Here is a 27674-nt window from a genome sequence, read left to right on the forward strand (position 1 = left end):
CAGCACTCCGCCTAACCTTTACTTCAGCACTCGCGTACGGTACAAAGTATATAAGCGCCATCCAAATAAAGGGTAATCATTCTGAAATAAAGGAAAAACTTTGCCTGTATAAAATCGCACTACGAAAATATTTCATACACTCGCAATCGTATCTATGTTACTTCATTTGTTACTTTCCACCTCCAACCAACAGCCTGTAGGTTCGAATCCGAGAGTAAAAATGGATGTCTTTGCATGTACTACTGGAGGCCTGAAGTGGCTTACCAAGTTGCATGTTTCGTTTTGGAACATGGTTTCCTGATTATGTAATCTTTACCCTGTTCTCGGTACAAATACTATTGTGTCAGAGGATATACTAATGTACGGTTTACACCTTTCGTGGGTAAGATTCACATAAAAAATGATCATATATGCTCTGGACGCTGCCTCAGAACCTACAACGATATATATATACACTCAATAAGACTACTGGTATTTATTCCATATAGATCACAAGACACAAACCATGTAATTCCTCACTTGCACTATGGCCATCATCTACATCATTATAGATAACATTATCATGGTCCTGTAACATCATACGTGGGCGTCCGCAGAGGGGGGGGGGATAACTTTTCCCCTGGGATCTACTTGTGAAAAAAAAACCAAAAAATTAAGTAATTAAATAAAAATTTATTGATGTAATTATTTGTCTCCAAGTTTTCCCCCCCTCCCTGGAAAATTTTCTGCGGACGCCCATGACATCAGATAACATCTGGATTCGACTAACTCTTCACATGTATCTTATGCAGGAAACTACAGAGTAGGCTTTTTCTTGTATATCATGATCACGGAGAAAAAGAAACAACTCCAGCCCAATTCAACGAAAGGTGGAACACAATATGCTTACTTGGAATAGAAAAAAGAATGAAGATTTTCGTGAAGCTGTAAGTGATCCAGAAATCGTAGGCTATAAGCTTCCTGTTACAACAAAAACTTCTTTTTTTAAAAAATATTTCCCCCATTCCTGTTTTATGTTTCATAATCCCTTTTGTTTTAATTTTGTAAATGGAAATAGTTTTTTTCACCAGTTATTCAAAATGTTTTTTTTTTCAATTTTAATAAACACATACATATACAAAGCTACAAGGATTTCGATCAGTCTAAGGCGAGTAGCATACTTACTGAATATTTATAATATCCATCCTATCACGTGGAGCGTTAATCTGTGCCCGAACCACCTGACCATTGCTGACCTCTACTAGCCCATCCACAGATGACGAAGAATGCATAGTGGCAACTACTCGGAGTCCTGTCTTTGCTTTACCAGCATCCACCGTCATTAAGGTAGCGATTTCAATAGCACCGCTATACAACAAAGAAAATGATTTACCAACAAATATAAGAAGTTGACAATAAATAAAAAAAAATTAAAGAGGTCATCACTGACTAGTTAAATATTGTAAATTGGAGATTCCATTTTAAAGGACGAGTTCATAGCATACCTATCTCGTGCTACTGCTCCAATTAGATGTTCCTTTAATGCACATTATGTAGATATTAAAATTGCATATATAAAACGTGTGTGTGTACGCGCGCGTGCGAGACAGACAGACAGAGAGAGAGAGAGAGAGAAATATCGCAGTTTGTAAGAATTATTAATATAAAAGTTAAATGATGTAAGTAGTTTTTATCTTGAGCCCATACACGAGAGGTTGGTAGCTCAACATATAGTATATTAGTACCGTGTATGGATTGGGAAAAAAGGTACTTGTTCACAATAGATTTGAATGACTGTAGATTGTATTCCCTAGGGAGCACATGAAGGGGAAGACTGTTCCATATTATAGCGGTTGCAGGGACGAAGGAGGAGGAGAAGAAACTTGTTCTGTGGGTTTCAAGGTGCAATGTGAAGGGATGTTGAGCAGCTGCTGCACGTGTTCCAATGAGCTTAGTACTAAGTGGGGGAATTATTGATGCTATTTCGGATGAAAATTTTCCATGGAAATATTTTTAGAAGACACATAGTGAAGAGACCGATCGTCTGTGTGAAAGTAAGAGGAGTGAGTTGGTAAGAGATGGGTCATTAATAAGTCTGATTGCTCTCCTCTGTATGGTCAATTAAATTATAGTCGAGAATTTGAGGGAGCTTTTGGGGGCCCACCCCATATGTGGGAGCAGTATTCGATAGTTTGGCGGATTTGTGATTTGTATAAGGTTAATAGCTGTTCAGGGGTGAAGAAACGTCTTGAGCGAAAGAGAAACCCTAGTTTTTTAGAAGCTGAGAATGCAGTGGTTGTGATGTGTTTGTGCCAGGAGAGGCTTGATGTCAGGGTAATTCCAAGAAGAGAAATCTCAGATTATCTGAAAATTTGAGTATTGTCAAAAATAATACTGGGAGAAATTGGTTCTTTTTTATGATAAATGGGACAGTACTGAGTTTTATTTGCATTGAAATTGACTAGGTTATCTGAACCCATTGGAGGATGGCCTGGAGGTCTGAATTATGGGCAGTGGTGGTTGCTGATCTGTAGATTGAGATGAGTTGTGTGGAGTAAGGTTTATCAAAATAAAGGGATGAGTGCAATGTGCTGTCATCTGCAACACTGTGTATTGGGTTGGAGATAAGTTGAAGTAGGTCATTGGTTGTGTACAACATACTGTACAACAAAACATTTTTACCAGTAATTCATTAATGAAAGACATTTTAATCTCGTAATCCGTTTTGCTGATTAATCTGTATTAATTTAATTAAGCAATTGGATTAATTGTTTAATTATATTTCTTATAATTAATAATATTAATTATGTTAATAATATTAATATATTAATTATATTTTTTTCTTCTTCTTCTTTCTTAATCTTTCCCTCTTTTACCTTTACGATGTCGAGGGTTTCTATTCCTGATAATGTTATGATAATTGGTGGCATAAATATTGATCTGTTAAGCGACAGACATTATTCTCTCGATTTCAAAGATTTATGAAATATGTTTCATGCGAACAAACTCACTTTCAATGCTGTAAAAACAAAATTCATAATTTTTAAACTCAAAAATACACCTAATAGTAAAACCAATTTTTCCATTCATATATTTCCACATAACGAACTGTAAAAGTAACCAAAATTGTAACTGTATGGAGATAGAACACGTGATACTATAACCTACTGAGGATTAAAATAGACAGAAACTTAATTATATTACAGAAGTATGCAACAAAGTAAGATTTATGCTATCTCTTCTTCTTAAAGAGATTCTTAATTCTGACAATGTTAAGAACATTATATTTTGCCTGGATGCAAACTGTTATACAGTACGGCGTACTAAACTGGGAGAGGAACATATCACACCACACTGACGCCATTAATCTCTTTACAAAATAAATTAATACGCATTTTAACCAACAGTAAATATAGAGACACTACAGTGAACGCTAAATATACCTATAATATTAAATATCCTTCCACTTAGACAACTATATATTTACAGGATGCTTCCTTTTCCAAAAGACTGTTAACCAACACGTAAGTATTAGAAAAGACATTTAATTACTTCTGCAGAAAAGCGGGCTTAAAATATTTTATCCCTAAAGCACAAAAAAGAAATAATACACAAACACTATCTATTTGGTTCCAAAAATCTTCAACGGCTTACCGCTCTTAATACGAAAGGAAAACAACACGAACACATACAGAAATCTAATTAGACAGTACCTAAAGTTTTATAAGAATATTGAAAACTTGTTTAGAATAATTGCGTAAAAAGTAATTAACCAATTTATACCAAGAGAAATTAACCAATACAAAATATCCAAGTAATTACTAAACTTCATTGTTCTTATTCCACGTGTACGACTAGTAGTTATATATATATAATGTGTGTGTATATGTATTTTTTATACATATACACACACACACATTATTCACTAAATATACTGTCAATATTTTGTGTACTATTTATGCTGTGCATTTTGTTCCACTTCTTGTAACTCGGATGAACTGATGCTCTTGGGTTATACATAGGATGTCATTGCTTTACATTTTTATCATTTTCAAAGAAAATTTAAATGAATGATATGTAATCTAATGATATGCAAATGATAAGGTAATGTCCATTAATTAAGCGCAGCGGTTATTAATAATTCTGTGGAATAATAGTCATTCACAATTAAATGCATACAATCATGTTCCTCTATTAATGAAATTTATTAAAATCACAATAAACGAAATGCAGGAGCATTTCTTTTAAGTTCAGCACGAGACACTGAACGTTTGCTAATCACACCTGACTCGTGTAGAGTCAATCGTTGAGCACGCCAAGTCATTGGCTTGGCTTGCTCAACAATTACATGATTTTTCTCTAATGTTAATAAAACACAGAACTAAATTGGACACATAAATAAGATGAAAGAGGTTAAATATTGGGTAGTCTAAGTCCGAAGTCTAAACCAGACGACTTACTGTATCTAATTTTAGTTATCATCCATTTCCGTCATCTCTAATAATAATCACTTGAAATGCGGGATGAAATCCATCTTCATTCCATAACAAGTGAAACCATAAAGGAAGTATACAGACTTATGTACAAATTACTTCCCCCTACCAGGTTAGTCTATTTTAAGGAATTTTACAATTTTGTTTTACTTGAAAATTGTGTTTTGCTTGAAATATATGGCTAATATTTCAAGTAAAAAAAAAGAAAAAAAAATCTTAATTAAAAACCCACCAGACCACACCTCGCGATAATTCTACAATTTACATTAAAAAAAAAAACGAAATAAAAGCCAGATGGACTAATATGAAACAGCTCATTGTCCTGAGCATTTATTTCTTCGATTAATGACATAAAAATATGAAAATTTATTTTTATTATAAAATAAAACACGTGCAGCGTTTTGAATTGTCGCTATATTGTCCTTTCTTATCCTTAGATTACTCAACTTATGTTTAAAAATACGGAGAAGGAGAGAGAGTAAAAGATCTTCCAAATTCTAGCAAACGTAATCGAGTTGAAAGTGCTGATAGTTTCTCGTCATGAAGCGAAATGCACGAATTCATCAAGATCTACTTACAAAAACTAAAAGTAGATATTATTCATACCTGGGTTCGAAGCGTCCTCTTATATCAACTTCTTTGAACGATCTTACGTGGAACTTCCCACCCATTTTAAGTCCGACGGTTGCAGTGCCATTAATATCCAAACGAAGCGGCATGCCAGTTGCCATGGGAATGGTGTAAGTGGTGTCCAAAAACATGATACTTTTTGAGAATTCGTAGTCTTGTTGTTTAGCCAGTCTAGAGATGATGTCCATAACATTGAAATCATAGTCTTCGCCAAATTGTCTACCTATACTTGTGTGAAACAGTTCATTGCCGAAAACTTTTAAATACATGGATCCTAAGGGATCTCGGTAGTAACGGGACTTGGCATCAAACTGAAAGAGAGCAATAATATAAGCAATAACGAGAAGTTGTCAGAGGCTGCGATCAGTTGAGTAGTTTTATATTACCAATTTTGCGCATACAACTCTCATTTTATTACTTTCCGTGTTCATAATTAATCTAGTTTGGTAAATTTAAATAAATAAGGAATTAATGTACTTAATAATTATATTGTTTAACGTTTTACTATAAAAGTTGTTTATTTTTAATTATATTGTCGTGTTTTGGCATATGTTTGCTATTTACATATGCATACATTTGCACCAAATTTCAAGCACTCGATATTCTCCCTAGAAAACTTTAGGATCATTCTATACAAACTCGTATCTACAAAGCCGTCTACCTCTCCCTTCTTCACTACTTATAAATTTGATTCACAGTTCGCATTTTTGATACTAGTTTAATCAAATGAAAACTTTAAAGATCGAATTTTATATATTTTTATCCGTAATAAAAGTGGCCAAATTATATATATATAGGTCAAACAAGGAGCTTATTTGAGAACCAAGTATTTTACGGTCCCTTATGCTTAAGTATTTTTTTAGCTTCTAATAAACCTAATTTTGGTAACTGTGTGCGTGCGCGCGCGCAGAAGTGTAATCCTATTTCCATAATTCAGTCAACTGATTTCGTTCTCTGGTTGGTTCGTTTTTAAGAAGAAAAATCCGAGTTTCCGAGAGAACAGCTCTCGCCTCCGTATTCATTTATTATGAGATTGGTTAACTCAGCTTCAGTAATCCGCGTCTTAGAAGGGATCCAAATCCATAATCTTTTCAAGCAAATGATGTTGTCCTTCCGACATGCTAAGGAGGCGAGTTTGGAAACCTATATTATGCCTTAGTTAACAGCAAATAACTTGAGGTCGCTGAACGGAAGAAAGAGAACTGAATTGGACAACCAATGGGTGGCTATTATAGTTTCAGTAGTTGAGGTGTGGAGGATGCTGTTTGAAAACCATCAGAGTACGCCCTTATGATTTTTTTTCCCGTTTTACACCTTTACTTCCATTTATACAGGATGATTCTTTCTAGAGTTTGTATAGAATGATCTGTGGTATCTCCTCTTGTTAACATTACTCACTTTTCTACGTAATTCATACTTACAGAAAATAAAAGGTTATTTGTTTTCGGAGAAAAAAAAACTTACCTGAGAATCAAATTCATCAATTTTGTTGTCGGAAATTGATCTTTTCTCTCTCATGTTGTTAAGTATCTTACTGATTGAGCTCTTGGGAAAATACCCTTTGGGACCAAAGAAAGACTCGACCACTTGATCCAGTCCTTCAATTCGACCTCCAATCTAAAGAAAAGAAAAAGGTGGAAACAATACTTAACTGAAAAATAATTTTATGCGCATTTCATTAATAGAATAAAATAAATAAACAGTATTTCAGAACCTCGTGTCTATATTGCATAATCTAAATAGTAACTCTGTCTAAATGACACCAAAATTTAAAAAAAAAAAAAAAAGGTTCTAAAATTTTTACTACAGATCTCAAATAGTATTTATTATTAAAATCTAGCTAGCTATTGGTATGGGGACAAATGGATGAACGAATGGATAAAAACACGCGAGTATATAGTAACGTCTTTTTATGCGTATGCTTTGTGAATCGCATTTAAATCAAACAAAATCAGCGCCTTAAATATTAGATTCTGTGTTAAATCCGTGTTAATTTCCTGTTAATTCGTGTGAATTCTATGCGAATTCACACGGACGTTCCGTGTGAATTCGCATAGAGAAAAAAGAAAAAAGTGAAAACGAGATCTTTTTTTTTTTTGTTACAGTTATAAATAATATTATTCATAAGAAAAATGATTCACATCGTTTAGAAATTAATCTATGTGCATAATTAGCGCTATATAAGTATCGGGAATGACTCCCTCTTCGATTTTTTTTTAACTGTTGTTTCCTTAGAAGAACCTCGAAAGGCAAAATATTCGATGGCACTAATACACTAAAACTAACTGTGACGAGGCAGCTTTTAATGATGCCGAAAACTGTGTTCGAAAGGAGTTTCTAGACAGTAAGCAGGAACTCTGGAAACCTCTTCTGACGTGTTATCTTGAGTTCCGAAAAATCTAAAGGTTCTTTCTTTACAATTATTTTCTTTTCAGAGCCGCGCTGTTTTTTGATTGGTACTCATATTACGTTATCTGATGATGTAAATATAAGGGTTCTGAAAAGAAATACACGAAACATGGTTCGTTCCTCCTTTTGAAATAATGTATTCATTAAAAACTTACAAAGGAAGAAGCAGAAATACCTCAAACAAGTTGCAGGTCCGACCAAACAAGTCAAAGGTGAAATTAAGCATGCCTGACGTAGCGATGTAAGATTCTGGCGTGAAAATAACGTTACTGTCCACGTGAACTCCAGTGCTGATGGAGTCGAAAAACACAGAACCCGAGTAAGCTCGAGAGAATTTACGAGCATCTCCGTTGAACTTGTTCATGAGGTACAAGTTGGAAAGAATTTCTCCGACACTATGCCTGAGAGAACTGTCGATCTTCTCTAAGTTGTTCAAGTGGCTCCACACGAAGGATCCAACTAGAAGAAAAATTAAAAAAAAAAAAAAATGAGGCCAAGAAGTTTATCAGAATAGGAATTCATAAAGCAGAACACCTCTCACTAACCCTCCTTCGCCTTTCTTATTTTTTCTTATGCCAAATTATTAAGTTTTATTTAGGTAATTACAAAAGCTTTAATTAACTGATAATTAATTTTCGTAAAAATAACAGCAAGAAGATTCAGCTTTATTAATGAACATTTAAACTGCCTAAGAATCAATATATATATATATATATATATATATAAGAGAATTTTTTTTTTTTGTCATATTGTCCTGTAGACTTTTCAGTTCAAGATATCTTGCTTATCCGAGTTTTGCCAGTTTCAACATCGTATATCTGATCAAATACAGATTTCTTATTTATTCATCAAAAACAACCACAGAATCCATTCCATGAAGATATGACGTACAAGTCTCAAAATTACAACTCGACAGAAGCGTATCAGAATCAACCAATTCTAGCAACCACGTCCAGCATCTCTCAGAAGCAAGGCGTGCATAAATAATCAATCGATATTCCTGAGTAAATATACGAAAAACTTCACTTGCACTCTAATAAAGATGTGCTCTTTACATCATGCAACGCCATCATAAACCGGTCATTTCTCCTGATGTTTCAGGAGTTTGGAAAATAAAATTGGTAATGAAACGTAGAATAATTTGGAAAAGCCAGATGGGAAGTTTGTAGGTTCGGATGTATTGAGAAATACAATATCAGTTACTTCTAAGCTTCTGAGGTGAAAAGTCATATTGGTATGTTTATATCCTCAATACCTTATAGCCATACTTCATAATTTTCCGATCAAATCAGCAGCAACCCTCACATTATGGAAAAACGAAATTGTACTATATAGCCGAATGCGTTATAAAAGTATATATTTGCTGCACAACTTACCCTGATTAATTCTTTCATTTTCTAGGACTGTCTTAATTCTCGTGATAGTTGAATGAGTGGGACAATTCGTAATGGATAAGTAAGCCCCAATTCGCAGCTCGGTGTTTTCGTTGTAATTGGAATACAGATCGATCAGATCTTCTCTCTAGATCAGGAAAAACGAACCCATCATTAAAATTTAAACCGCACTTGAATGAATAAATAACGAGAGATATATTCTCCAGCTCTGTTATAATTTATAGATTCGTTAAGGTATTCTTAAGAAAAACAGTTCTCCTTTAAATTACAGAAAAGAAACTACTTAAAACTCAGATTTATATAAAATGCAATACATCTTTTGCACATAAATATGAAAAATAACATCCAAGCAGTAAGTAAATAGCATTCGGTAAATTCATATTAATGTCCACAGGGACGCAGTTTAAAAAAAAAAAAAAAACTCAAAGTTTAAAGTTTGCTGATATGAACTGATGAATACCGAACAAAATGCCAAATGTTTAAGTTCGCAATATGTGAAAGAAATATTCCGCTTTGGCGCTGGGAAGTGAATCTCCATAATTTTTAAAAAAGGTATTGTAATTTTTCAACAGAGCAGATAAAAGTACATAAAAACGTTTTAACCTGCTTTTACAATATTGAGTTTTCATAATTGTGGTTATACTGGTTTTCCGATTCTGTTTCCTGGACATGACTTGTTTTTAAAAATTATGACCGACGTTAATAACTCCAAGCAAAATTTTCCGTTTCTGCTCTTATCATAAGTTAAAGCAGTAACTGCATTAACATGTTCATTGCCAATCACGCGATATCGCGCGATGCGAGTTCTCACCAAACGGCCGATTACGCGTTATCGCGTGGACGTCGCTAACTAAATAAAAAAGTAAAAAAAAAAAAAATTGCCCACCACACGAAATTCCAATTATTTTCAGCTTGGCAATGAAAGTGTTAATTTATGATAAGAGTGAGCAGAATCCTAAATCTGGATACACCTTTCTCTTTTCAGAACTCTCAAGAGCCCAACTGAAAATAAGTTGCTCTAAATTTTGATAAGGGATAGTTCCGTCACAACCCTCCCAATTTGTTGATCTCGTAAACTATAGATCTAGGAGACCAAAACTAATTCCTTGTGGCATATTAAGACAGGATGTGAAGTTCAGTTATTAAATGTGACAATTCTAATTCACCTGCAGAGTAAACGTAAAATGTTTAAGTTAGGTTGGAAAACCTGATGTTTATTGTAAAGAACGTCTAAAATTAGTACGGATGAAACAAATACGTTTAATTTTATAGCATATGTAAATTATCATATATAAAGAAAATTTTTTTCAGAAAGCCATCGTTGCCCAATTATTCATAGTTATTCATTTCGTAATTCCCATCACGTGTTTGTCAAGATTATGACAAACACGATCTTGGATAATCAAAACAGATGAAACAGAGCTAACTGTAACTCTATTTTTGTCTGCTGTTATTATGGACTACGTGTGCTAAGCATGTCTGCTTTGAAGGAATTAAAGTGAGAGTTAATATGACGGAATTCAGTCAAATTCCAATTCTAAAAAGGGCGTGTATGTATATTTCAATCTGCTTTGATCGTTCATACCACTGACACGCGAGCGCGCATGCACAAACACACATGCACAAAAAAAAAAAAAAAGAAAGAAAGATTATGCATGAAATTTCGTGACGAGATTAATGGATGAAAACAAATCTGTAATTCTTATAAATCAGATTCCTCCATGAAAATACGAAGTGTATATCTTAGACAAGAATCAAATGTGTGACCTACGCACAATTTGTAGTTAAGTCACAGTATTACACCAAATCAAAATGGACCATTACTTACAGATATATCACAGGAGAAACGACGGAAGGCTTGAATAGCTGCTAGTCGCACTTCGATGGTGTTTTGAGGATTGCTGTAGCATTTTTTCAGGATCTCTTCTTTACCAAAGATCTGTCCAATGTTTCCTATTGCTTTTAGACTCAACAGCACCTGCGAATATTAGAAAAAGAGAAGTTCCAGTTCATTCATAGTAAAAATAATTCACATAAAATTACTATCTCCAATCAAGCTAGTTGTAAGAAACACTTAACTGAACTGATGGTAATGAAGTGCACTTAGATTCACTTTGTGGAATACATTTTCTAGTATATTCTGCAATACAATACATGCACATAAAGAACATGTTTTTTTTTAAAAAAAAAACATATCTGCGGTTATATAGAAACTTGCATATATCATGCAATACAAATCCTAAGCAGAAAATACTCTTGGTTTTATTATTTAGGAACCACTGGATAATATTTTCTATTTTTTAAGAATATGACCGTAATGATTCTCCATAATTTGCCAAAATCTACAAAAAAAAAAAAAAAAATCCGTAGGATAGCCCTTAACAGGGAAACTTATTAAAACTTAATCAAGATTTTTTTTTTCTTAACCAGTTAACAATTATTAATAGTTAAAACCTGGTTATGCATTGTGGTTCATTTGCAGTGATACTTTGGAGCTATTTAGTTCCAAACAATTGGAACTGAACCGCATATATTTTTGAAAAAGTAGACATTAAATTATGAAAAAATGCTTCAAAATGTTATAAGACCACCCTCGTTATTTCATACATCCACATGTGACATGCTGTTCATTCGAAGCTGCTGATCAATGGACAAAAAACATAACATGATGGACTTCGATAAAAGGCATGGCTGTAGGGTAGCAGTTGAAGGCTGGCAGTATCCAGCAAGCTGCAATTTTGTTGGCTGTTCGCAGAGTGCTGTACTTCAGGTGTTCTAAGAATGGAATAATACTGGGCAGAATAACAGCTGGCGGCACAATAGTGGGTGCCGAATCTTCTGGTTATTTATAGTGAACGGAAATTGTTCCACTTTGTGCAAGTCATAGAAAAAACTGTGTAACGACTGATCATGTAATTTAACTAGGGAATAAATGGCAGTGTTTGTTTCCTAGACCACGATTCATCCACATTTCTCCGTATGTGCCTCTACAGTAAATCAAGTCAATGTACCTATGATTACATCTAATCACCGACAGCTACAGTTTGCAGCTGGAGATGTCATTGGACCACTGAAGAAGAGGGAAAAATTTGACTTTTTGAATGAATCCCGTTTCTAGCTATATCGTGTGGACCGTGGGTTAGATGGAAACCCGAGTGGTCCTACAGGGCAAGACTGGATGTGGCACCGATATGGCATGGGGGAGGGGAGGTTCTTGGAAATTTCTTGAAGTCCTGAAACCCGTAGATCATACCATGAATGTTGTGAAGTACCTATATCTTGTGGCCATCAGGAACACCCCTTCATGGTGACCGTCTTCCTAGATGGCATAAGGGTGATCCACCAACATAATATGCCGTGACACGTAATAACATGCCAGCTGATTTCTCCAGATTGAATTCCATCGGGCATCTCTGGGATTTCCCTGATCGAGAAATCTGGCGTTTGAATTTGCCATCCTGAACCACTCAAAGATCAACAGAGGCAACTTGCAGTGTTCAAAGTCTTATAGAATTTATGTTACGCCAAGCTGTAGCGGCAGTTCCAGCATCGAGAGGATGGTACGAACTATTAGGCCGATGGTCACAATATTTTGAATAAACTATTTCACTGGTGAGAAAATAAAAGAGTAGCCATGTGCTTATATACTATGAATTCGAGCATCGAAAGAAACATTGTTCCAGTCTCATAAAAATAAAAAAAAACCTGTAATCATAAATTAAACAGAAATTTCTTAGCACCCTTACACCAAGAAATAAATATGAAGGCTGCTTTTGCAAAAACAGTATCAGAAGATAATGAAATGCATGATAGGATTAAATCAAGATATTTAAAATTAAATTTCGTCTGTTGATTTGTCATTATAGGGAATGGCAAAATTTCACTTTGTCATTTTATGTAATGACAATTATTTGTTAGGTTTTACCTGGAAATTAATAAAAATCCTGTAATCAGAATGTCCTGCAAATTATTTTAAGCTAATAATGAATAACAGCAATATTCAGTTCCTCAGCACTCATTACCTTTCTCTCACTGGGTCCATAACAACTCTCTCCTAGATTGTTGACTATTGATGACACAGCCTCCCGAACCTCAGAGCTGGAGCCACAGTTCCCATCGTTAATACAATAAGTATGGATGAGGGCAGATATTCCTAAAATGGCTGGTTCATGACTGTTTAGAAGAGGCTGAAAAACACAGTGAGGAACCAATTACGACAAGGTATTAACTTAGGCAATGTTGCTCCAAAATCTACCACATCTATGTGATAGATGATTTAATGAAAACACAATAAATTCTTAAACTCACGACGTGTTACATAATTAGCAAACAAAATAAAATGTGTCTCTAACATCCCGTAGTATCACTCTTTATTCTCTCTCTTTTTTTTTGTAATTTGCTTTTCGTTATTCCTTCTTTTAAACTACCATCTTATAATATAGATTCATAGTGATAATATTACATAGATCAAAATTTCTATGCTGAAATAAATAGTTATTGTTACACAAGTAATTCTTAATATGTCCGCTACTTACACGGCTACATCTGGAATACATTCCAGAAGGTAGAAAATCGGGGGGGGGGGAGATGAGAAAAACCAATTAAGATAGCAAATTGGTAAATCATACATAGTATGATTTACATATTATTATGGTATCGTTTTTGCATACCATGCTGACCTCAACTCTACGGCATTGATGTGCAGTGCATGCAAGAATTGTAAATTCAAGATTTTTTTTTAGTGTGAATGACAAAGCACTTTTTAACCTTCAATAACTCTAAAAAAAAAAAAATGATTATCGAGTGAAAGTGTTTATTTTCTGAGTCAGCAAACAGCGAAGACGGATGTGTGTGTTGGTGGGGGGGGGGAGTCACGAACGCAGTCTGGTGGAAACAGTGTTTTATTTTATTCATGCATTCTTATATATATTATTTGTTATTTATCAAGTTTTATAACACACACACACACACACACACACACACACACACACACACAGCGCCATGTGAATAAAGCAAAACAAAATAAACTCATCGGTACAGGGTCTCCTCCCCGTAATGGTACTTTCTAGTAGCCACCCTTATTTCGTACTAGGCTGGCTCAGTGAAATATTTCCTGCGAAACTGAATTATCAGTTTCGCAGGAAACGCATTCGAATTGCTATAACTTTTTTCGTCTCATTACATAAGTAAACATATGGAAAGATCCTCAAAAATCATTAGAGAGTTTGCTGAAACAATAGGTTCTGATTTCATCAGAAAATGATAGCTAAACAACGAAATTTCAATGCCTGAAATAGTATAAAGTGCGTCTCACACAAATGCTCGTGGAGTATGAGAGTTAATTCTGTATAATGCGTGATCACTGCTTCGGAATTTCAGCCAATATTTCTGAAAATTAATTAACTTTCGAACTGATAGTTTTGGAATGTGAATAACGCTTGAACCAATGTCCATGCTTAACATTTCCCAATAGTAAATCCGCTTGGAAAGAAAGCGAACAAAATATGAAAATTTGAGAATTAGCTAAACGACCTGAATTCTGGCGAATGAAATTACATGCTCCAGTTTGATTATGCCATACCACATACCATAAGATGGTCATACAACTTATTCAATGAATTATGCCGAATGGAGCGTCTTCCCGAACAAGGCACCCACTGTCTCCATCAGGAAAGTACAAATGAACAACAAAATTTCAGCTACTACAATGTCAAACTCGACAGAACTGATATCAGTATCTTTCAACGAGAATTCCACGATTCCTTGGTAAATGGTGGTTACTGAGATAAAAAAAAAAAAAAAAAAAAAAAAGCAAGCTAAAACAAATGAAATTTCGCTCATTACAGCCAACCAGGAGATTACGTTAAACACCCATCTTAGGAAAGGCCAGATTTCTGTTTATTCTTTCGTTATAAGCATCCTCTCTTGATTGAATTTCTGGAATGCGGTGATATTAACAAAGAAGAAGTTTAGACAGTTAAGATACAGAAGAGTTAAGTAGGACGGGTGTTATAACATCGGTCGCCATACTACAAAATTAACACTAACGACTTCAAAAACAGAATGGAAGTTGTCGTTTTCAGAGTCTTGGAGTTCTTCATATTTCTTCACCTGTGGTTTTTCATATTTCTGGATTTCTAAACAAACCTATGAAAGGAAAGCAGGTGATTCAAACGAAGAAAGGAATCGTCCGCAGTTACAGATATCTTCATGTATTAGCCCAGACCGTAATATCCAAGAATATTATGTCGCTAATTAGGAGAAATCCGGATACGTGTATGTTTCAACACGAATGGCGAATCTTCTGTTTTTTTTTAATAGAACAAATCTTTCAAGCGATAATGGAAATTGCATTATCGATTGAAAGGTACTCAACCTTCCAAACTCCCAATAACAGAGCGCTTGTAAAATTCAAAAAAGCATTCTTACAGATGCAACGCTGTTCTGATTAAAAAAAAAAAAAATGAAGTGAAGAATCTTCATCGACAGCGAAGTTGACTCTCCAGCTGGATTTATGATCGGTACTTTAACATACGCTGTACACATATAGGCAATTAAATTGCTAAACATCTTTGTGTGAGAGTGAGGGAGAGAAGCACGCACTAATAGGCAGTGAGTACAGAGTTTTTAGTGGTGAGGGAGGAGGCAATAGACTTGAAAATAGAAAACAGCAACAAGAGAAATAAAAATCCCAATTTCCTCAATGAAACTACAAAAACAGTAAGATAAAATACTTCGTCAAGCTACACGGAACACAAAGATATTTAATTAATTTCGATTAAAATCACGCACTTCCTTTTACAAAAAAAGTTAAAAATGTATTGTTTTTCATTTCGATGATACTTTTTGAAAACGACCAAATATATGTTCATTATAACTATCATTATTCAATTACAAGAAATTAATATCACGAAGCGTTAATTTTCTCAGGAAATGTTGCGTTTTTTCGCAGATTAGTTTAATAATATGAATTGCGACTTTTTTTTTTTTTTTTTTTTGGAGCTGACATATTCCGAAAATGTAGCTGTGATACTGTACCTATAGACAATCTATGTCATCAGTTTTCTTGCCCGTGTAACACGTATAAAGCAACGCACAAGCGACAGTTCGTCTACGTTGCTTTGTATTCATTGCATTAATACCAAGACCGTATTTTATTTTTTTTTTTAATATATTTAAGAAACCGGAAAATGGGACAGGAACTAGACAGTTTAATCATATTTTCCAATAACATAAAACAATAATTCTTTCAAAATTGAATTTTGCTACAGTCAGCGATATATTATTCGTAATAAACGGAACCCTGTAACAATCGCTATGTATCCTCAAGAAATGTTCAGGCAGTAAGTTTTGTTTTCATAGGTACCAGCGTGGCTAAAAATAAGAGCACGCGACGGCGCTGGGGAGCAGCACGATATAAGAGGAGTGACCACGACTTTGCACTATTTGTATTCAAAGCCCATATAAACAAGTTAGTGACACCCGCCGTCAGAAGATGGATGCCACTCACCGGATATTCTCGTTAAAGAAGTCTAAATTAAGAACTAAGACAAAATCTGAATTTTTCGGGTTCCTTTTGATATAGCCCATTAGGCAGCATATTATGCAGTCTATATATATATATAAAAGCTACTGCAACTACATTGATTTATACAGTATGTGTACTTACAGTCAGGATGTTTATCATCTCCCGTGTCGGTTTCGTGACGAATGCTATAGAAGACAACCAGAATTTAATTTCTTCTTCGGTAACCTCCTGACGTGCTATCATTTCACTCATCATGCGGATTGAATCTGTTGTTCCAATAACAGGAACAGCATCCAAAAAGAACTTCCTAAATGACAATAAAAAGCAGACATCATGCGAGAACTTTTGAATGATTTGGTAGATTTTATTATTATTATTTTTTTTTTTCAATAAGCTTATATCTATGGTAACATATACGAAGGTGGTCTGAAAATCTCAGTCTAACAATGAAAAAACGAATTTATAATTTCAAAATTATTTTTATTTTTCAACATAATCTCCCTTAAGACTAATACATTTATTCCAGCTATGCTCCAGCGCCATTATCCTATCCCTGTAGTGGTTCTCAGTAAGATCTGCAAAATACCCCTCTAAAGCTGCAATCACCTCTTGATTCGGAGAAAAACGCTGACCAGCAAGGAAGAGTTTTAGTTTTGGGAAGAGACAGAAGTTAGAGGGATCCAAATCTGTGGAATAGGGTGGATGTTCCAACAATTCATAGTGCAGATCCCTTAATTTTCCCATTGCCAAAACACCTTTGTTAGCAAGTGCATTGTCCTGATGAAAGATGATTTTTTTCCTTCTGCAAACCGGGTCTTTTCTCACAAATTCTTTCGTCTAATCTGGTTAAAAGATCGGAATAATATTCCCCGGTTATTGTTTTACCCTTTTTTTCAACAAACAAAATGCCTTTAGTATCCCAAAACACCGATGCCATGACCTTTCCTGCTGATGAAACCGACTCTGTCTTCTTTGGCGCTGAACAACCGGCTTCTGTCCACTGTTTTGACTGCTGTTTGGATTCTAGTGTGTGTAATGGAGAATACAAGACTCATTTTGTAGTAATAAATCGACACACAAAATCAGTTTTATTCTTGTTAAAACGCTCCAAGCACTGTTCAGAGATTTTCATGTGAGTGCGTTTTTGATCTGCTGTGAGCAAGCGCGGTACCCATCTTGCTCAAAGCTTTTTCATTTGCAATTCTTCATGCAAAATATATCCTACACGTTCTTTTGAAATGTCTATAGTCTCAGCAATTTCACGCATGACTCGCCGGTCATCCAATACCATGTTGTGCACTCGATCAATGATTTCTGGTGTTGAAGATGATCCCTTCAAGGCTGGTACCGCCAAGTTATACTCGTCAGCCGATTTCTTAATTGTCGAAAACGAAGGAGAAGAGTGCCCATAAACTTTTATGAACTTCGAATGAATTTCTTTTAAACCGTTTTTAAAAATAATTTTATAACCGCACGATACTCAATTTTATCCATTTCATGGAATACAGACAACACTTTGGCTTCAGACAGCTGTATAAAAAAACTACTTGATAGAATGACTTCCAATTTCACACGGATGCTCATGACAGATGTACCAACTTAGAAAAAAAATCATGCCGATAGTGTTGCCATCTATGGTCGAGGCCGAGAACGTTTCAGACCGCCCTCATAATTAAGGATACTTTTTTATTTTTTGGTTTGTTTACTTGATATACATATTCAATTCTGTTTTACGGATTACATTTCTGATATTTATGTATAACTTAGATGGCGCAAGTCGTTTCGTAATCATCCCAAAGTTTTTTTTTTCTTTCCGTATGTGGTTTATTCAAACATGTCCTCAATTAAGCTACTAAGTATATAAAAAAAATAGAGAATGCCTAATCACTATCTGAATGAATCACTAGGGAATGTGTTATTGTTATTTTAAATTTTATCATTTTTACTTTTTCTTAATTGTTAATTTAAATTTCATGTCTCTATACGAATTGACCACAGAGGAACAAATATAATGCCAACAGTGAATCCATGGCATTTTAATACCGACTTCTTCAGCAGAAATGCTTGTGGACACATTCCCGCATGTGGCAGTATGACATCAATATTTCAGACATTCACCTCGTGAATCAACAGATGTCTTGGCCACTTTTTTGATGTCTCCATTGGAGATATTTATAACCAACTTCTTTAACAGAATACAGTATTTGTCTTAAAATATTTTCAAAACGTATTAAAAGCGTTAGCATGTTAGATTCTGTTTCTAGCAATTGTGGGGATACCTAGTTTATTCTTCAATTCATGTAAATTGAAAAAAAAAAATTTGACTTGTAAAAAATAAATATGCACTACTCATCCTTTCTTAAGGTTCACCTACCTGGCTTTGGAGTTACTGTTACAAATTCTGTCAACTTTAAGGAAGAGTTGATGCAAATTCTTGCTGTCCAAGTTGCGCAGATGGTACACGAAAGATGCAAATTTCGCGGGCACTGAAGACTGGATGTCGTCATTTGCTGCCTGGCAGAGATCGGCTAATGCCACTTCTGCCTGTTTTTCAACGTTCTTAGGGACATCTTCGTATTCGTGATCAAACAGCATGTCGTCCCTTGTAGGTCGGTAATCTGCAACCACAGAAAGAAGAATTACAACTGAACCCGCTTGATAAGTTTCCTATTCAGAACTGAGAAGTACACCTGACTAATTAAGCAAGATGGCATAAGATTACATTATAAGATTACATAAGAAAGCATTATCATTAAAGGACCCTCCTCAGAAATCTGGAAAGTACGAACAGTTTGGGAATGATTTCGTACCAAAAGTAATAACAAAAATCCCACTATCTCTCTTTCTCTCTCTCTCACACACACACACACAATGCGTCAAAAATCCTCCCCGTATCCTTGCTATTCGGCCAAAGTAGCACGCTGTTTACAGTGGTGGTTTCACACTGATTGCCACTCATGAACAAGTTTTAGCTCTTGGCATTAGTTTAGTTTACTTAATTACTTTCTTTTTTCTTTAAATGATAATTTTTTATTCGTCTGTTCATTTGCAAAGAGAAGGGTTGCACGATAGACAATACTGGGTAACATGCAGGTTTGTAAATCATCATGTATATCACCGGTGCATACACGCATACTAGACGCAGGGAGTTGTTAAATCAGCGCTCGTAACATGCCCTTTAAAATGAATGAGAAACCTGGCAGAAATATAGCAGGACTCGTAATTAACTGACCTTCCATTAAATGATACTCTGTTCTAACTAAGGTGAACAATGTAAGAATGCAAGCCTTAAGCCTTTTTTTCACAAATAGCCCACGCAGAATGAGCTTCTTTAAAAAATAAGTGTTTTCATTTTAATCTTATTATTTTCACAACGATTCAGTATCTGATACACACACACACACACACGGGGGGGGGGGGGAGAAGTGCGTATAACTGGTAACCTGAGAAAAGTTGGTGTAGTTTTAGATTTCTGCCTGAATTAACAACAGACTGTTATAAACCTACACTAATAATAATATTGATTATCACACTCACCATCACCTGCAAGCACCTGAGAATTAAAGCTGCTGTAAGCAAGTTTTTGTGTCACCGTAGTCACAACTCCGTTCGACTGACGAGAGAACGGCATGAAGGTGTGAGATTCGGTGCAAGCTGCACTTTGCAAGACGCCCTCAGCGATGTTCTGTTCACATTCCTGAACTCCTTTGACCAAAGGTGTGGATTTGTAGAGCTGAAATGAATAGAATGAAGTTTCCATAACTTATGTGATTCCCTCAGAAATATAATTCCACTCACTACTTAGATTAGAAGACTGAGGGTTAATTAATTGTAATTACAATATATTTTGCAAAAGTAAATAATGTGAATGAATATGGAATTTTTATTTGTTTCATAAATTTTGGACTTTTTTATATTTGGCATTATTTCATTTGCTCTTTCTCACTTCTATTACGTTCTCAGTATATTTACTGTCTTTATATTTTCATTATTCACGCCGTCGTATTTCGGTTTCATTATTTTGCCTTTTCCGTTCTCAATTTTCATACAATTTATAAATATAATTTGATTTAAAACATGCATGGAAGAAGACAAAGAATAAAACTGATGTTTGAAATTTCAAAAGAATTTTTAAAAAATAATAGATCATAAAATTCAAGATGCCTTGGTGGTGTACTACTTGAAAGACATTCCAAGGGTAAAATAGATTTACCTGATTAGCAGTCTTAACGGAACAGGAACTCTGTATTCAATTTTCATTATTAATACCGCCTAATTTATCTGCCTGAAGCCCTTAAAAAGTAAAAGATCATCTTGCTGTATATCATTATCATCGGTGCTATTGTTGTTATCGTATGGGATTCCCCCAATTTTCCTCATCTGTCCCTTAAGACGGCTAAAGGATTTTAAGTGTGTATTTTTGACCGTGTGTTCACGGACCGGTTTGCCTATCTGAGGGACGAAAAGCCCGAGTTTCCGGTGAATAAACTCTTTACCTCCGTATGAGACCGGCTAACTCATCTTTAGTAAAAAAAGAATAAAGGTCCTCACGTCATGGACGGGAATCGAACCCGGGTCTTTTCGACCCGGGTTCGATTCCCGAGTGAACTACGTAGGCTCTATCATCGGCGCTCCTACCATCCAAGGAATGATATCGGCCATGTGTGGAAGATAGTTTTGGACGGAGCATATCCAGTATTATGATAAAAACAAAATCAAGCATGGATTAAATTTAAGGAACAGCAAAGCAATCAAGCTTCTGATCAACATGCAAACTAGACTGAAAATCGAAGTATACTTTTATTTTTTAGTTTGCAAACTAAACAAACTTCCTATTGAAATGAAGATTTATGTTTTGTCCAGCTGATAATAAATGAGCATATTGGTGCATTGCAAAGTTCCCTTTTCTCCTTACAGACATTAAATCAAACGTATGCATAATAAGAAAGAGACTTATAAATCTTCGTTTGACATTAAAATTTATTGAAGAATGGATAAAACTATATATTATTTTATACTATACTACACTAAACTATGGAACAGTGCTTGATGTTGTGCAAGTATTATAAATGATAAATTACGTTAAAAAACGTACGTGTTATCTCCCGTTTTTTTTTTTTTTTTTTTTTTTTTTTTTTTTTTTTTTTGATATCGGCTGATGGCATCCGAAAAGAACCAGTTCGAAATAATGCAGTCAGTCGATAGGCATGTCAAGTTATATATTTATATTAAACAGCTATTTTGAAATCAAAATATCGCAGACGCTCATGTCTGAAAGGTACGTAGTCCCTATGCATGTTGTTGATTGGTAATTTTGAAGGTGTATTTAGAAAAGCATTAAAGGACACCGTTGGTAGAGCAATGTACTTTTCCATAGAAGAAGAACGTGAAACCATTATTGTTTTATTGATTGTACACAGAAGAAATGAAGAAAAACTATGCATAAGACAGAGTGTTAAAACCCAGAGATTAATGGACCATTACCTACACGGTGCTAATCTTGCATTGAGTGCCTGAATCTCTTTAGACCGCTAAGCAGCATTTGGCTGGCTGATGAGTGATTTGCAACTGACGCCAGTGTGCAGGTAATATATTTTTGCAGTGAGGCTTAATTTTGGGCAGAAAACGTTGAAGTAAAATAAATATTTTAACCAGTTTCGAGTTTAAAACAACAACGAAAACAAACTAATACGCTCGAAATGATGCTCAAACAATTCGGCATATGGTACAGCCTGAAATTCAGGATCACCCCCCCCACACACACACACACAATCTATACAAATAGACGTTTATCATTTCCACAAATGTTTCAATTCTATTGCAATTAAGTTTAGCTGTACTTACGTTGTCGTCTGAATAAGGAGTAGCTTGAAGTGCTGTTTGACTGTTCTGACGATCTGTACATAACGTGAGATCTTTGGTCTTTCGGATGGTAAGCGCCCCCCTCCAGTTCTTTCCTAGTAACTGATATTCAGCAGTACATCTTCCAGCTACGTCAATCTGGAAAACAAATAAACCAATTACACATGACAGGTCTCATAAAATAATTTCTGATAACAATCATACGCCATTAAATAGCAAACCTTCAATGGAAAAGTTTTAATAGAAAGTTTTTGAGCGCAGTGTTTAAAATAAAGACGGACAACGAATAGAAACGACAATTATTTAGTAACTACTATCGCTGATTAGATTACTATTTTTTTTTCCAAACCAGTAACGCTTCTTTGGTGCATTTACTGGGCGTTTAATTTCTTTGGAGATAGTGAGGTTTCGAGTTTTCCAATCTAAGATTAAAATGACTTTTTTTTTTTATGTATTTATTAATTCTTCATTTTTTTTTAACAGACCAAGTGATAAAATGCTCAAGAGAAGCATCCGGTCAAAACAAGATGGTAATGAATAATTAAATTTTAATTTGCTGGTAAGAGAGCTTCCAAATGAAAATTTATTTTGCTCTCATACTGTACCATAGTTGAATCATTCAATGCAGTAGAAGCAGAAAAGGAAAAGAAACACGCCGGTGGAACGAAAGAGTTAAATATTATTGTAGAATCACACGTGTACCACGGTAAAAAATATTTATTATTTATTATACAGCTATTTCGCCTTATGTATCGTATCACATCATCAGTGTGCACAGAGAACAATAAGGAATTTAAAACACAGTAGAGCGCATGCGTTATATTGGAATCCCTCGATATAAACAATTGCGTGTTCAATGGTTAGAAATATTAGACTGAAAATAAAATAAAATTCGATAATTTTGAGTTAAAATTGAGAATACAAATTATTTAACACAGTTAAGGATGACAATTTCCCACACTTTAGAACGGTGAGGCAGTTGTCACGATTGCCATTAGGTCGGTGAATAGGGCTTCAGAACTTTCCTTGTATAAACATTCATGTTTATGCCGCTCTGTGTAACAGTTTGGTGTTTTCCAATTAGATTGTGTGGCTGGTAGCATCGGTGGCTATAGCTACCTGGTAACACATTGATGCTACCTATCATAGGTACAAAGGACCATCTCGCGCATCTTGTGTTACTGGTTTTCCCTTTCAGTCGTTTCCGACCGTAGGTGACTTTGTAGGCATTGCCCACAAAGTATTCCTGGTGAGATTTTTACAAGGTGGTTCACCATTGTTTTCCCTAATCCCCCAATCCCCCGGCTCGGGACAGGCATATAGCTGGGACGTATTCATGGTTGTAATCCATGTGTGTTCACGGGACCGGCTTGCCTGTTCTGAGGGACGAAAAACCCGAGTTTTTTTTTTTTTTTTTTTTTTTTCAGGTGAAAAAATACCCCTATCTCCTATGAGACCGACTAACTCATCTTTAGTCGAAAGCACCTTGTCTTACTACGAACAAATAGGAAGATCTGTCAACAAACGCATCCGTGATTATCAAGACCACATCAGGCTCATCAAACCTTACAAAGCTGGCCTGGTACAATACGAGATCGGAAACACCAGCCACAAAATAAATTTTACAATGATCTAAGCCATTGTAAAATAAAGTGGAATGAATACAGAGACAAGAATGAGGGAGATAATATGCATTCAGAAGATGAATGGAAAATCACTTAAGATAGATGAACTATCTTTTCCTGTTGAACTATTAGTTCAACAGGAAAAGAAATCAAGATTGAAATATGTGTTCTGATTGTTCAAGGTTATGTATGTTACATGTTAGAGCTGTGTGAAGACTAAATTTGGTAATTCGAAGTGGCTCCACTTAATAATGGAATAGACTGCTGTGAAAAAGGAAGTATCTTATGGTTATTTTTGTTCACGGTGATGATGAACAGTATCCTAGATACGATTAACAACAGAGAAAGAAGAAACAGAACAAGTGGCAGTGTGACACAGAATTGTGCATTACATAACAAGAAGAGTTATGGCATGGTTCTAATGGAAAGAACATTCGTAACAGCTATGGGTTCAAATTCCGTACTGAGTATATTTGTCTTTGAGTGGAGATAAATATCAACATCCGGTATAAGACCACTTCCTCGCATATTAGAGGATTAAAAAAGTTTCATGTTTATATAACTCTAGTGTAGGGGTTGCGGGATATGCAGCAAATAAAGAAAAATTACCAAAAATTATTTAAAAAAAAACCTAGCCCGCATTTGGGAAGTGCGCGCTTTCCAGTAATGGAAGTTGATATCAGGGGATGCTGAGGATTTTAGTGTGAGAAAGATTTTTTTACCAGTAGTCTATTTTGAGGCAGTGAGGTCCAACTGAAATATAAGCTTTTGATTAACAGAGTATACTTTTTTTGCCCATTTTGCATTCTGCAGCAAACATGGAGACTACCTGAAAGAGACCTCAGTGAAATAGCAAGCAATGGAAATGAAAGTTTTGAAGTCGACGTGAGCCAAAAAAAAGAAAGACGATAGGAATGTTTGGGGACTAGAAAGTGTTGAAGAAATGCATGTGAACTCTCGATTGAAGTGGTTTACACATATCATATAATGGGAATGAATTTAGAAAGAATACCAAGAAGAATGTATGAAATGGAGAGGAAAAGACCAAGAGGAAGATCACTGAAAAGGTTGAGAGACTAGATAATACTTATTCTATTATCTGTTTATAATTATTTTAAGTTAATATGGTAAGCTAACATGGATAACATGAAACAAGAGATAAACCAAACAACACACCAAGCTAGAAGTATATAATAAAACACTTAATTAAACATTGGACCACATATGAATTAGACAAGAGAAAAGATGTCAGCAATGGCAGAACCAATTAAAACGAAGACATCATAAGAGAATTTAACATTATTAGCATTCTCTGTAAGAAGAGGTTGTTCACTTTTTATGTGAATTCCACCCACGAAAGGTTGTAAACCAATAGTGAAGCAGTTGCTATGGGTAGAGTAATGGTTAGATAATCCAGCTTCCAATAACATGGGCAATAGTCTCGCAGCAGGAAATAAAATTCACCTAATAAAGACATTTATTGTGGATATAATAATAGAAGAAAAGATAAAGGCTGAAATATTGAGGCCTGACAACTCACTGTTTATAAGTAAAAGAAAAATGACTGAGAGAAATTTCGTTAGTAATAATGAAAATTTAGTGATGTTGAACTATTGCAGTATTCTACACATTCCCTGGCATACAAGGGAATGACGAAGAAAACAAGCTTTGGATCAAAATAAGATCATTATATGCAATACATTAATATATCTATATGGCAATGAAGTTTGTTAATAATCCTACTTTTGCTTTTTTATAACACATAATTAAACTCACCTCTTCTACCTTTTCTCTTGACCCCAGATTTGTTACTGACGTCTGAAAGGCGGACAGAATACCTCTTTTGATGTTAAGCACCCAAGGCAACTCGCCATCAACAGGACACAGACTTTCAATTTTACCATCCTGGAAAGAGAACCGCAGCGTGTTTTTCTCCACTGCCCGCGAGAACTCTCGACTGCCTTTAACGTTAATTACATTACTTGGATTTTGAGGATTCGACTGTTTTAGTCTTACCTCTCGAACCTGAAATTAAAAATAACAAAAAGGAGGAAGTGATGTAATTCAAAGATTTAAAATCGTGAATATGAAATAAATATATTTGCGGTAAAATTACAGGAAATGACCACATAAAGAATTGAAGTTCTTTATATATTCAAGTATGGTGAAATAATATTTTAAAGAAATTTAATATGTACAAATAACACTAAAATGACATTTGTCTTCAATTTAATCTACATTTTACAGACAACAGAATGTCTAATTATAATCTTGAAAGATTTCAGACCTTGTATCAGGACAACAAAGCATTCGCTTTCTTACTCACACTCCCTGATTCCAGTTTCTTATTGCGATCATAGATTAAAGCACAGATACAGTAGCAATCCAATAGCTTTCTTAGCAGTATGCCGCCCAACTCCCCACCTCCAGAAATACAATGATTTTTGCGAAGAAAAACCTCAGAACCTTTTGCTTTTTTACGACTTACCAGTTGCACCACTGAAAAGTTTTACTTATTTATAACGGGATAACTTTGGGGATACTATTTTTGAAGCTTTGGTGCACACATTTTAATTTGTGAATGCACGTAATATTGTCAAGAGAAAGAGTGGGTCCAGCAGCAGCTCATTACAATTAAATTATTTAACTGAGACACAGGGAGACACTATAACAAAACAATTGGGGAACGACAAAAGTGGGGTGCTGCATATACAAAATAAAAAATAAAAATTCTTTTTTTCCTAATCAGTAACCAATTTATTAATAAATAAATTCACATATTAAAAAATTGTTCGTGGTGAGGGTGAAATATTTTTAATAAAGCAAACATCAATAATAAAAGTTTCGTATCTCACAGAAATAACGCGAGCAAGCATACGATACACTGCCCAAACGAGCAGTTTCAGAATGACTTGTGACGTGCAATCACAAGTGCAAACGAATATCGGCGAGTCTGGCTGCATTTGGCCAAACGCGATAATTCTGACACTGCATTAGATCGCAGGGTATTTGTTTCATGGAACGATAATTGAAAAAATATAATTCTTTTCATATTTTCAACAGTGACACTCGTCATAATTCAGCCTTGTTGCTATAATAAATAAATAATTATATGTTATTTTAACAGAATAAAATAAGATTTGCAAAAAATAGTTCACCCTCACCACGAGCACGCAACAATAATAAAAGTTTCGTATCTCACAGAAATAGCACGTACAAGCATACGATACACTGCCCAAACGAGCAGTGTCTGAATGACTTGTAACGTGCAATCACAAGCGCACACGAATATCTGCAAGTCTGACAATTCCGACACTGCGTTGGATCGCAGTGTATTTGTTTCGTAATCTAAAGCGTTGATCGAACAATTCCAATTATTAACTATTCAATCAATGTCAAAACATAAGCTGTAACCTTTAACATGTTATACTGCATTTTATAATGTTGTAAGCATTGTTATTGTTTATAAACACAAAATTTAATTTTTGAATTTTTTCCTTGGGGGTGCTGCAGTGTCGCAGTGCTTATGCACGGGCTGCCACTGGTTCTAACTATACTTCTTTTATGCAGCCTAAATAATCTATACTTTAAGTTGGCAAGGGAGAAAGATGTAAAGGATATAAAGCAGAAGTGGACAAGAAGGTTACTTAAGTATATCTTTGAATGGATAAAAATTCCATCCCTTCTACACGCGATAAAGGCAAAGAGAAATGGCCGTTGGAAGGAAATATTTCACGCAACGCATTGTATACCC

General features: G+C 35.0%; 1 protein-coding gene across 1 annotated transcript in view; it reads right to left on the reverse strand.

Annotated features, from left to right (window-relative positions):
* The window catches only part of Apoltp (Apolipoprotein lipid transfer particle), a 175295-nt gene that overhangs the window by 135755 nt on the left and 11866 nt on the right, over positions 1 to 27674 (reverse strand). Inside the window, exons 4-15 of the mRNA XM_090401346.1 lie at positions 25697 to 25945; positions 22278 to 22433; positions 19971 to 20166; positions 18808 to 19051; positions 16575 to 16740; positions 12928 to 13092; positions 10734 to 10883; positions 8888 to 9032; positions 7687 to 7970; positions 6567 to 6719; positions 5079 to 5413; positions 1165 to 1347 (exon numbers count right to left, since the gene is read on the reverse strand). Coding sequence (XP_090257472.1) covers positions 1165 to 1347; positions 5079 to 5413; positions 6567 to 6719; positions 7687 to 7970; positions 8888 to 9032; positions 10734 to 10883; positions 12928 to 13092; positions 16575 to 16740; positions 18808 to 19051; positions 19971 to 20166; positions 22278 to 22433; positions 25697 to 25945 — 2426 coding nt within the window. The remainder of the gene's footprint in view (positions 1 to 1164; positions 1348 to 5078; positions 5414 to 6566; positions 6720 to 7686; positions 7971 to 8887; positions 9033 to 10733; positions 10884 to 12927; positions 13093 to 16574; positions 16741 to 18807; positions 19052 to 19970; positions 20167 to 22277; positions 22434 to 25696; positions 25946 to 27674) is intronic.

Source organism: Typopeltis vanoorti, chromosome 12 (assembly GCF_054136105.1).
Source record: "Typopeltis vanoorti isolate ZY-2024b chromosome 12, IOZ_Tvanoo_1.0, whole genome shotgun sequence".
Lineage (NCBI taxonomy): Eukaryota > Metazoa > Arthropoda > Arachnida > Uropygi > Thelyphonidae > Typopeltis > Typopeltis vanoorti.